Source organism: Quercus robur, chromosome 2 (genome assembly GCF_932294415.1).
Source record: "Quercus robur chromosome 2, dhQueRobu3.1, whole genome shotgun sequence".
NCBI lineage: Eukaryota > Viridiplantae > Streptophyta > Magnoliopsida > Fagales > Fagaceae > Quercus > Quercus robur.
Genome location: NC_065535.1, coordinates 39,368,708 through 39,381,354, shown reverse-complemented (window position 1 = coordinate 39,381,354; position 12,647 = coordinate 39,368,708). Strand labels below are relative to the sequence as shown.

Below are 12,647 nucleotides of genomic sequence, written 5' to 3'. Positions count from 1 at the left end.
GTTACAATTTAATGAAGGCTTTTATTCTTTTTACGGTTACTTGCTTTTTTGAGGTTTACCTTCACCTTTTTGCCTTTTCAATTTAATAAGAATATTAAAAAAAGACTTAAACCAAGCAAAGTCAAGTCAATAACTTCAAAATTAGGTGGTTGTTAATTTGGCGTGTGTGAAACGGGAGAATTGTATACACTACAAAGAATAGTCAGATACTCGAAGAGGTTTGAATATCCTTGTCTGTTAAAAAAAAAAAAAAAAAAGACAATCCAAATTGTATACAATATGTATATATTTTTATTTGACCATCAAAAGAAAAATCATCCTTATACTTTAAATGTTTCAACTATAGTTTTTTTTTTTTTTTTTTAATAGATGTTTCACTTTAGTTCTTATCCCTTAAAAATTATTTCAATTAGGTTTTAATGGATGAAAAATACTAACTTGACAAACACAATTTAACAAGGCCAAGAGTGTTACAACTCAAATAATCAATACATTTTAGCATTTTCAATGAAAATATTTAAAGTTTAAATCTTCTGTTCTCCAACTATTGAATTATAAATAAATAAGTAAGACAAATTCATGTCATGTTGTAGGTCTCGAAGTGACTTTGATGCCATCAATTTCGTTTACTATATCATTATTTTTCATATATTAGATGACCACAAGGATTTTTTGAAATATTTTAAAATATTGGAAAGATTTTGAAACATAAGTGAAAATTTGAGTACTCTAGATATGCAATTTTTTTCCTTTTTTTTAGTTTTTTTAGTTTTTTTTTAAAGAGAATGTATAAGACTTTTTTGGCTAAAGGTTTCGAGCTCAAAATCTTATAAATCCAAATTTTTTTTTTTTAGGAAGTTGCAACGGTTAAGTTGTAACATGAATCTGTCATGACCATGACCATGACTATGAATGAATGAATGAATGTGTAAGGATAGTGCAGCACGAGCACGAGCACGAGCACGAGCACGTCTAGTTTGTGAAAAAGTTACAAAATTTGGTGTTGTTACCGTTTGTAACATTTCAAGTTAGGAAAAAAGTAGCAGACTTTAAAAATAAAAAGAGAGCAAAAGCTGTCCATTTCCATAGCCCTCTAGGCTTTTTAGGGGATTAGAAGAAGGCAAAAAGAATGGAGTCATTGACCTCGGATTTAGAAGACTTTTAAAACTCCGAACAGCCTCGTCCCTGGAAACTTATTTGATCTCTTCCTCTGACTCTGTCTTTTAGTATTAATTATTAGAACCTCCTCGACTTCTTCTTACTCTGCTTGGATTTCTTAACCAAAAGTTTTGGCAAAAGAGGAGGCCTCTGATCAGTTTCTGAGCCAAGTAAGCCAACCCATTTAAGGTTTTTCAATTCTTTTTTTGATTGTTTCTTTTGGTTTTTGATTGATTTGGAGGTAACCCAGATGAAATTTTTTAGTTGATTTTTGTTTTGTTTTGTTTCTGTTTTTCATTACACACGAATTCGAAGATTTGATGTTCTCTTTTTTCTCTACTGAATACTAGCTGTTAGAGATTGTGTGTGTGGCTGTGGGTGTCACTGTGTCTTTTCTTGCTTTTCCTGGTTTTTGTGTCATACTTTCTATCAGGGTATTTGACTGTATTGGATTATATTTTGGCGATACACCAAACTAGGTAGGTTTGCTGCAGAATTTCATTGCTGGAAAATGGAAATCCCAATTCGGCATAATTATTATTATTGTCATTATTTTTAGAAGTTTCCTTTTTTGTATTAGTTTCCAATTCCAGAATGCTTGGACTTGTTTCTAATAAATATCCTGCACAAACAACACCTCTTTAATTCTTTGGTTTTTAACTCAGATTTGCAGAATACTCTACTGAGAATTTGATGAACTCTTCACGTGTGGAGGGCAATTTAAGTAATCAGTGGGCTATTGATTCCTAATAGCAATCCCAATTGACAAATTGATATTTTAAAGAAGGCCCAAGTGAGGATATTGGGTGTTGAAATTCTGTGTCTTGGATCTTTGAAGATGGCTGGGGTACAAGATCAATTAGAGATCAAGTTTAGGTTGACTGATGGATCAGATATTGGCCCGAAAAGCTTTCCTGTTGCGACAAGTGTTGCAACTTTAAAGGAAAGCATTCTTGCCCAATGGCCAAAAGGTTGGTTATCTTGTTTCTTCATGTTTTTTGTGTGTCTGATTTAATCCCACAAGCATCAGTATTGGCAAGCTTTTATCTTTTCATATTTCTTAATTGTGAAACATATTGTGGCAACTGTTTCATCATGAATTCTGGGGTAAGACTGTTGGATGAGATATTAATATCTATTGTTTCAATGACTAAGAAGTTCTCCTTTGCTTTTTTTTTTGGTTCCATCTATGTAGTGCATTACATTTCCTTTTGAATTCACAAACCATTCATTGGAGTGGAACGGTTACAGACAAATTTAGCCATTGCCATAATGATGACAGACTACTATAGCGTCACCATGATATATCCTAGAAACAGACTCAGTAATGCTACAAACAAAATATTTTTCACAACAGTTGACAAGTTTTTTCTAGTTCTCATTTGGGCCCATGAAATTTTTGTGCCTCTAGACTTGTTGAAATGGATTGTATGTTATATCCTCTCAAAGCAACTGACAATAATCACTGGAGAGCCCATTATGGGAAAAAGAATGTAGGGTCCACCCCTACATGAGATGGTAGTTACATATGCCAGTTACACCATAAACCCTCTCCCATTATGGACTATCTTAAATGCTCTGCGTGATAGGCAAGGGATAATTTCATTTGTATGTGACATTATATTGTCCAAGCGGTTATCAAAAGTATATAATAGCATAAACATGTTGCTGTGTTACTTAATATCATTGCATTGATGAAGGTCAAATTTATTGGAAAATTAGGTTATTGTTTTGGAGGAGCATGCATGGGGCTCTCTTTAGGGAACTTGAGTGGTGATATTAATGAATATAATGATATAAACCAACTTTCCCCATATGAGAAAAGAAAAATTCATATGAGTTATACATGTCATCTCTCCCTATCTCAGACTTTTCATGGATTTTGTGTTTCTAATTAATCTCATGCTTGAGTTATTAGTTCCTCACTCAAAGAAATTAGGCTGTCTGACATAAAAGAACCAGTGAGAGACAGCTAATTTTTTTTGTAATTGAATGAAGGTGGTCTGAAGTGCACTGGCAGTTCCCAAAAAATGCTGGGTTTATGCCCACAAGAGGCAAAGAGTAGCATGTAGCTGCCAATGCTACATTTGGTAATGGTCAAGGAGATTCAGATTTCCTGTTGACAGGCCTTATTTGATGGGCAATAATAAGACAGGTCATACTTGGTGAAAGTCAAGTACCTTATCTAAGTTTTTACTTTAAGTTGCAGTTGATATCTAAGCATTTGGTAGCATTAGTGAGTGACACTAAAAATGACAGCCTTTAGGTCTTACATTCCATTTTTTTTTTTTTCTATATTTTGTTCTTTCTTGTTTATTATGTATCCAAGGACCTTTTCTTTTTAAAATTTGTTTCTCTATGAGCTGGAAATTCCTCCATATTTAGCTATCCAAGATATATAACGTGATATTATCTGATTTTTTTAGAGAAGGAGCATGGTCCGAGGACAGTGAAAGATGTCAAGTTAATAAGTGCAGGGAAAATATTGGAGAACAGCAGAACACTTGGAGAGTGCCAGAGCCCATTATGTGAGATCCCTGGTGGAGTTACAACCATGCATGTTGTTGTTCAGGCACCTTCTTTGGAGAAAGGTATAAGTGTGTTTTTGAGAAATTCCTCGAGTTTTTTTGCTGGTAGTTGACAATGAAGACAGATATTATTCCTGTCTCTTAGGTTAATTTGGTAGAGAGAATTATATTATTCTGTTTTGGTTCTTTTGATTATCACCTTAAGTAGTGATAACTGTGATATGGCTCCATTCTGCTGGCTTCAATAATGGCTACTTCTTAATAGGGAAAGCACTAAACCAGGGTCAAGTGGGCAACTATGTATATACATCTACCTTACTACGATTCTCAGAAAAAAAAATCTACCTAACTGCTCTGACCCTTTCCCCAACTTCTAGAGTTTATTCTATGTAGTGCTTCTACCTCATCTTTGATATAGTGAATCTCTTCCTCTAATTCAACAGATAAGAAAGCGGCAAACCAAACAAAGAAGAACAGGTGCCTCTGTGTTATATTATGATTTGCAGTTTTAATAGTGGAGGTAACATAAAGTGAGTATGGATATTTCTATTTTGTTTTGTTTTGGGTATAATGGTGGAGATAATCTCACCAATTTGGGTGTATGTTTCTCATTTACAGGTGTTGGAGCTATTAAGATAATGAAAGTTGGTGATTGAGGCAGAATTATGCACATTTGGTATATTTTTTACATTGTTAAAGTATACCGGACTCTGTTATGAAATCATATCTCCAATTTTTATCTTGAAATTTTGTGTCATGCCTTATCAAATTTTCCCAATCTTACATCACATGTAAAATTTGTCTCGCCTGGCTTTGTATTCCAATTTAATGTTTGAGGCCATATGTTGCCCAAGTGCAAGAGCCAGAGAATTACATCCCAGAATTTATGAGGATGACCTCCATCTACATTTCACTTTTTATGATTTTGATCATATATATTATCCTCAAATAAGCAAGTGATTTTATTTTTTTGGGTGCTGAATAACAAGTGAATGTTGTTGGAGGATAAAGAATGGTACCTCGTATAAAATTTCATAGTACACAACCTATAACTATCAACTATTTTTTTTTTTTTTTTATTGTTATTATAAATTGCGTGCGAATCTCTTGCCAAAATTTGTTGATATTGCAGAATACCAACATCAATGGTAGGCGGTTACACCCTAAGGCTCCGTTTAGATACAATTTATTTTTGCTGAAACGGAAAATTGAAAACACTGTAGCAAAATAATTTTTAAATGTATGAATAGTACTATGGGTCCTATTTTTAATATTTTTTTTGAATAAAGTAGTTGTAGGTTCTATGAACAGTGCGTGAACAGTGTATAAACAGTAAAACTTGTCTCTAAAAGCTGAAAAGCAGTAAAAAAATAATAATAATAATAAATAAAAAAATAAAACAAAAACGTCAATGCAATAATAATTGCTATCCAAACACTCACTAAGTAGAAGTACTTGACTGTCAAATTACATTACTATTGGTTCGGATTCCCAGAGCTGAAACTTGGTGCCAACTGAATTTTGGTGTCCTGAGAAAGTAATGTTGGGACTATTTCTTCCGTTAAATGTTGAGAGAAATTGGTGAAAAGACCACAAACCAAAATTGAGTACGATTCAGATTAGTTTAGTTGCATAACCAATTGGAACATCATCAAAATTTTCCTCTTTAATTATAGATATACTGAGAATACCCTTTCCAAATAACAATAAATATCAAAAAATTTAGTTAGTTGTCACGTTTCAAAACAATGCTGAAAACTAGCATCTCGAGTGTCTAAAACTCGAGTTTTTAAGTCTCGATTTGTAAGCGGATGGGTCTGATGTGGAAAAAAATCCACGTGGAAATCGAGTTTTAAATACTTGATTTTCTATAAATTGCAGGAAAACGCCGCTATAGGACTTGAAAACGTCACTATAGGGCTTAAAAACGCCACTATAGGGCTCCCGGTATGGGGTGATCACACTTATAAAAAAATTTTTGCAGGAAAAACGCCGCTATAGGGCTTGAAAACGTCATTATAGGGCTTAAAAATGCCACTATAGGGCTCTCGGTATGGGGTGATCACACTTATAAAAAACATTTTGTAGGAAAACGCCTCTATAGGGTTTTAAAACGTCACTATAAGGCTTAAAAACGCCACTATAGGGCTCCCTGAACCTGATATGGGGTAATCACACATTTTGCAGGAAAACGCCGCTATAGGACTTTAAAACGTCACTATAGGACTTAAAAACGCCACTATAGGGGAAAATTTTTTTGCATGGAACTCGAGTCTTAAAGACTCGAGATCTATGTGGCATTTTCAGTCCAAATCATCTAGCCAAACACTTGCGAAGTGAGTTTATAAAACTTGGGTTTTAATATGGATCTCAAGTTTCTAAAACTCGAGATGCTATTTTTCTTAAAACTTTGAAACGTTGCCTAACTTACTATTTTGAATCTCTATTAACAGCTATTCTGCACATTCCCTCGATATACTGAAGCCAGGAGACACTATTAGGCTAAAAGCATATATTGTCTAATAAGGCAAATATTAGAGCTGATCAAAATTGCCTCTTTGGAAATTTTTATCTTTTTGGTGCTGTCCCAATGGTATTTCTGTGTGCAAACTCCAAATCAGATAGGTGCATTACTATTTGAATCCCACACTTTAGGGGTGATTCTAAATTAAAATCTATACTTTTAAAAGTTTCAAATTGAACCCTAGTTAACACTATTATATTTCAAACCTTTTTCTTCTCAAAAACAAATATTTCAAACCTTTTAGTTTTGTTAGTTTCAAATCAACACCTGAACTTCAACTCAACTTCTCTTGCAATAATTTTTGGGTTAATTACACCTTTTATCCCTTAATTATTTTTCTCCCTTAATTATAGTACAATTGTAATGTTTCAATAAACTTCTAAACCAAGACATGTCCTCCTGATCAATTGATAATTAATAAGCGTCTTATCACCATTAGTAATTAGAATTTCCATAAAATGTGACACTCCTTAGAATTTCTAAGGAATATGTTTGATTGATAATTAAATTATATTGTTTCTATAAATTTGACGAAAATCCTAAAAATAAGAGATAAAGTGTTTTTTTTTATTTATTTTATAAATTGATTAAAAAAAATACTAACATTAGTCTACTTAAAATGTAAGTATTTGTGAGTTCCAATTAGTTCAACTAGTTGTGAAGGTCTTTTTTGGACAGTACCCAGGCCCAAGTAGAAACAAGGATCCTGGGCCCTTGAATAAGGATCCTAAGCCCTTTACTTGTTGTTTGGTGGACTGAGCTTGGTTCACCGCAGCTAAATGGGGGCTGATTACGAACCAAGTTGTGCGTAAGTCACATAAAGCTCCTCAAGGCAAAATGCGATTCCTACTAAGTAATAAAAAATACCATTATAAGTGTTTTAGTGTCATAAAGTGACCATTTACTCTTACAAAATAAGTAAAATAAGTATTCATAATATTCACAATGAGAAGAAGATTGAAATAGAATATTTAAGGCTTATTTTTTATTGTGTAAACATTTAAAAGAGTTCCTTCACTTGGTATCCCGGGCGTACTGTCGTGGTACCCTGGACGTACTGGGCCTGTAAGAATCCAGAATGCTGATTCTCTGAACTATACGGATTTTTCTCCATGCTTATTATGCAATGGAGTTTTGTCCTTTCCCTTACCTCTATAGGTCCTACATAAGAACACGCTATATAATACACATATCTTCAAATAATTGTTAGTTTTTTAGATTAGGATATACATTTTAATACATATACATATATGTAAACGAATTTCATTAGAATGATTCAACCACGAGGATCCTAACCCTAATTCTCACAGACTTAGTGCTTTTGCACAAGACTTGTGGGATTTGGAACTCAAGTCCAAGTGGCTTTGCTTGGGCATTACCTTCCAAGATAGTTAGGTGAGAAGGAATTTTGTGGGAGAGAGTGATATCTAATGTGTGCATGCTTGGCATATGTTTCTTTGGAGGCTAAGTATGTCCAAGGCCCAAGTTGAAGTGAGGACCCCGGTAAAAAGACTCAGTTTTTGGCTGAGTAAAAGGAAAACTAGCAAGCAAGAAAATATGTATTGAACAACAAGAAAGCAGCAAAGGAAAACAATGTTATAAAGAAACACACGAAATAATTGTTAAGGATCCTTAAGTCAATATGAAATATTTCATTATTTTTCTTAATTGTGAATTACAATGTGCTCACTAAGATGCGTTACAAGGTCCAAATAAGCTCAAAAATTACAGACTTAGATGGCTATTTAAGCCTCTAAGACTTGCAAATTTTGAATCCCTTTGAATCCAAGATTATATTCTATAGTGGCTGTTCTGGGATACCAGGCGCTATTTTTCTACTTTCTTTGAGTTTTTGACAGAGTTTTCCCAACGATTCTTGTTCTGATTCCCTATTGCTAACTCCCTTTTCAATGTTGGCTATCTTCTCCTTTTATAGTGTCATTTTAGGGTTCAGTGTACCACTGATTCCCCCCTTTTGGCTCCTTGGGTACCAGAGCCCCTAGGTTGAAAGTTTTCCCAGCCACTTCCCCTTATAGTTCTTCATTCTGGGTTTCCCGAGATACCAGCCTTTTGTTCATGAATTGTCACTCTCCAAGCTTTCTGGTTCTTTGTTGCACCACTGGGTGCTTGAAAAGGACATATATATTCTTTGTTTCTTGTATTTCGTGGTACCCCTTTTGAGCTGTCTCAATCCCACTTTAGCTGTGCTGCACGTCCCGAGGATCCCGAGCCTTTTGTAGCCTTTGGGTATCCCGACCCAGTTCTTTCACTGGATTTTGCTAGATTTTTAATAGCCTTTTTGCTGGAAATCTGAACATACATAGGGCCTTGATGTTGATTCTTAGCTTCATGAATTGGGCCTTCTTTTGTTAAGACCCATGGCCTTTCTTTACTTTTCATGGAATGAGCTTTCTTGTGAAATTTTGGTCCTCAACATTAGTCCCCCGAGCTCGTGGGTTACCTTAGCCCACGCGTGAGAAAATAAATTGTTTTTGGACACTTTCCTAGTTTGTAGAACCAATCTGTAGATCAAATAATTCTTGAGGGAAACTCCAAAGGAATTGCTACACTTCCTTCATGGGATGAACTAACATGTTGTGAAAGATTAGAATTCACCTTCATGTTAGTATTAAGCTGTAGATTGGTATTCAATAAATCAACTTTGTCAAACTGACAATAATATATGCAAATATATATATATATATATATATATATATATATATGTATAACCAAATTATATTGGTATCGCATTTGAAGCTAAGAGTATATTTCTAGCACTAATGTTTTTGTTAGCAATTCTAGGATATGCTTTTTTGAAAGTAGCATACAAAAATCATGTTGAATGCATATTAAATCTTAATATAAGATAGCGTAGCTTTGTCAACAAGATTTTGTTTGTTTTACAAAATAGGTTGAATGAGGGAAGCCCCCATGAACTTTGACAAAGATATTCTATGCATTGTAGTACATGCTTGCTATGGCTAAGGTGAATGACACCAAGATGTTTGCCACATGAGATTTTTAGTCCATGGATAGTGACTTACCAATGGGACCATGAGATCATAAATCATTGAATCATATAAACATGTTGATTTAGAATCTAATCAAGGCTAGCTACTCTTCTAAAAATGTATTAAGAGATAGAAACTTCCCTGAGAACATGGCTTAGAAGGCTTAAGAACATCTCCACGCCTTGCTTTAGCTAAAAACCTTGTTTTTCTGGTGGGTGCTCTTGATCTTTGCCTTATTCTTTTTCTAGAATGTGAGAGATTGTATAATATTTCAGATTGCAGCAAATTATTCACATACCATGCCACCAATTATATTATTGTTGAATTGCTATATACCATATAGTTCATGAGCCAAAGAAAATAATAGTGGCTGAACTAGACTTCTCAATTTTTATCAAGTGAAAGATATATCTAAGGAAAATTTTTAATCTTGTCTTAGCCCCTAGTGTATGCACTGGAAAAGCCAATTGCCAAATAAGATATAGCAATAAAAATTACTTCATGTATATGAAACCATGTGAGGATTTCAACCACACAAGAATTCCAAATTTTGATTTTTGATAATTGGTCAAGTAAGAAGACCAAAATATTAGAATTTTCGTTTTAATCTATGAATAAAATATTAGTGCATGGGTGATACCTCTTGCACAACATTTTGCAGTGTTTTGATATATTCAAACATGGTATTAATGAGTGGACTTACCGAAAGGGTACCTTTCTTTTGTTGAGTCGAAGTACCTCCAAGCCTTTGGTGAGTTTGCACCTTGTAGGAGGAGGGAGATGTCGCTAGCTGGTTTGCAATGTCATTGACTAATTTCTTTGTATAGAGACTTGCAAAAGTATCCATGCTTTTGCAGCTTCGAGTGATGTACTCTTAGAATTTTTTTTAAGTTACACCTTCCTTGCTTCCTTAGGCTCCCTTGAACCAATTCCTTTCAAGGAGGTCAATCTTGTGCACTTTATACACCCACTTTTGGGTTTTCATACCCACTCGAGGCTCTTTCTCTTTGTACCCCTCATTAGGCCTTGCTTACAATTTGCACCATTTGCTGGGATGTGCTACGGCTTGTACCTATTGCTGGTACGTGCTAAAGTTTGTACCCATTGCTGCTACGTGCTACAAGTTGTAGCCATGACTGGAATATGCTTACAATTTGCACTTTTACCTATTGCTGGTACGTGCTACAGCTTGTACCCATAAACTTTTGCTTTTGACCATTTTCTTGGTCGTACTTGGAAACTTTTGTTCTTGGCCAATTTCTGGGCCATGTATTTAGAAAATTTGTTCTAGGCCAAGTCTTGGGCCAGGTACATGGAAAGTTTGCTCTTCCCAAGTCCTAGGCCATGTCACTTGGAAAAATCTGTTTTGGTCAAGTCCTAGGCTAGGTACATGGAAAGTTTGCCCTTTCCCAAGTCCTAGGCCATGTCACTTGGAAGATTTCTATTATGATCAAGTCATGGGCTAGGTACATGGAAAATTTTCCCTTTCCCAAGTCCTAGGCCATGCCACTTGGAAAATTTCTGTTTTGATCAAGTCTTGGGCTAGATACATGGAAAATTTGCCAATTCCCAAGTCCTAGGCCATGCCACTTGGAAAATTTCTGTTTTGATCAAGTCCTGGGTTAGGTACATGGAAAATTTTCCCTTTCCCAAGTCCTAGGCCATGCCACTTGGAAAATTTGTTCATGACCACTGAATTTTCAATCTTCAGAAAAAGTTCCTTCGTAGCCCCTCATTCTCAAGTGGGCTCACTGAACTGATTTCTTTTATTTTCTTCAAAGGGTTGAGGATTTGTTTCCTTTTCTAAGGATCTTCTAAAATATCCTCTCTTGGCTGTGAACAAATCCTTCATGAAAATACTCTTCTTTTATGAGTCATTTAAGGTTGCTATCACTAGTGAACTGGTGGCTAGGAAGAGCTCCACTAAGATGATTCTGTCATGGTGTTTTCTTCAGGTGGGGGATCCTCTTACGGGGATCCTAGAAGAGGAAGGCTTCCTTTAGGCATGCTCGTTAGAGGCCGACTTCACATACCTCATAGTCTGTTTCTTTCCAGGGATCTCTACCATTACTACTTTTCTAGGGATCTTCTCACTCAATATGTACTCCTCTTCTTCTGGGAACTGGACCAGTAAGTTTGCTACAGCTTAGCTCTTGATAGCTTCTAGGGATCCTTTAGACCTATGTTGTATTGAAAAATTAATATTAGCCACTGGGCCACTCTTCAAGATCGCAAGGGTTGATGGAGGAAGGCTTTTATTGGATGAGAGCTCATTACCAATAGGATTTGGTGGCATGAAATGAATGATTCAGTTGTTGAGATGCATAATTGCCATACACGCCCTTTCTATGTTGGGATACCTCATTTCGGTGTCCTTCAATACTTTGTAATAGTGATTTTGCCATGGACTAGTACCAATAAGGTAAGCAAATGACTCATGATCTGTTGAAGTTTTATGAAAGACATTTGGTTGCTCAACTCCCCATATGAAAACATTCCCCTTTTTCAACAGTTTGAATAGTCCACTAGTGACCAAGGCTGGTCTTGGTATGAACTTCCTAATGTAAGAAACTCTTTCTAAGAAGCTCTTGAGTTCCTTGATCGTGGTATGCCTCTTCATGGTTGATATTGTTGTTGCCTTAGTTTGATTTATGAGGAGATCGATGTTAGGCAAAGGAAATTTATCCTTTGGATGTGTCTTATTTAATTTGAAGGAGTTCACGCCAATAAATCTTCATATTTTTTCAATAACTCCACCAGTTGCTCTTTTTTTTTTTTTTTTTTTGGTACTGATAACTGACTGTTGATTAGGATGGGTCCTGGGTTCCTTGGGTCAGCCTTCAAGTTCACCTCTTCTAGTTTTTCCTTTGGTAGGATTTATGTCTTCCTTTCCATATCTGTAAGTTTTTTCAGGATCTTCATAAGCAGTATATTAACCTTCCTCCTTTTGTCTTTTTCTGTCCATGGGTATTGCTTCCTTCTTCTGGGATGGGTGCCCCTCGGGATCCTGGAGATGGGATATTCTGACTCATCGTATCCCCATGTTCTTTCAGGATCTCTTCCTATGCTATCATGTAAGATGGTGGTCCGAGATCTTCTTGTAGGCTACATTCAGGTCCCGCGTGCCTTCATAAGCAATATTCTGCCTTCCCTCCAGATTTCTTCTTCTTCTGGGATACGAGCTCCCGGGGATCCTAGAGATGGGAGCCCCCCAAGATCCTAACAATGGGATATTCTTCAGCTGGAGCCGATTCATCATAAAGTATATTTTCCACAAAGTTTACTTTTGTGCTGGATGAAAGGACTAAGATTAGCAGCAACTTTTGTAGGCTTCCCATTCAATCCCTCTTTCACGTGCTAGTGGTACATTGAGAGGATCAAGCAATACTTGTGATGTTGTGGTTGGCCTTTAGTACTAGTTGTAGG

General features: G+C 35.6%; 1 protein-coding gene across 2 annotated transcripts; it reads left to right on the top strand.

Moving 5' to 3' along the window:
• Window positions 1–1,052: 1,052 nt before the first annotated feature.
• Window positions 1,053–4,653, top strand: LOC126713654 (membrane-anchored ubiquitin-fold protein 1). 2 transcript variants are annotated; one of them, XM_050413477.1, is made up of 5 exons: window positions 1,053–1,328; window positions 1,824–2,129; window positions 3,585–3,749; window positions 4,130–4,206; window positions 4,305–4,653. In XM_050413477.1, the coding sequence occupies exons 2-4, from the start codon at window positions 1,997–1,999 to the stop codon at window positions 4,183–4,185; spliced, it is 354 nt and encodes a 117-aa protein (XP_050269434.1). In that variant the 5' UTR covers window positions 1,053–1,328; window positions 1,824–1,996; the 3' UTR covers window positions 4,186–4,206; window positions 4,305–4,653. The 2 variants fall into 2 exon arrangements, with proteins under 2 accessions (XP_050269434.1, XP_050269433.1); XM_050413476.1 differs by having other exon boundaries at window positions 1,056–1,328; window positions 4,130–4,216.
• The last annotated feature ends 7,994 nt before the right edge of the window (window positions 4,654–12,647 follow it).

Coding starts and splice junctions, on each gene's coding strand:
- LOC126713654 (XM_050413477.1), top strand. CDS start 1,997: ATGGCTGGGGTACAAGATCAATTAGAGATCAAGTTTAGGTTGACTGAT. Junction 2,130..3,584: donor TCTTGCCCAATGGCCAAAAG/GTTGGTTATCTT, acceptor TGATTTTTTTAG/AGAAGGAGCATGGTCCGAGG. Junction 3,750..4,129: donor GGCACCTTCTTTGGAGAAAG/GTATAAGTGTGT, acceptor CTAATTCAACAG/ATAAGAAAGCGGCAAACCAA.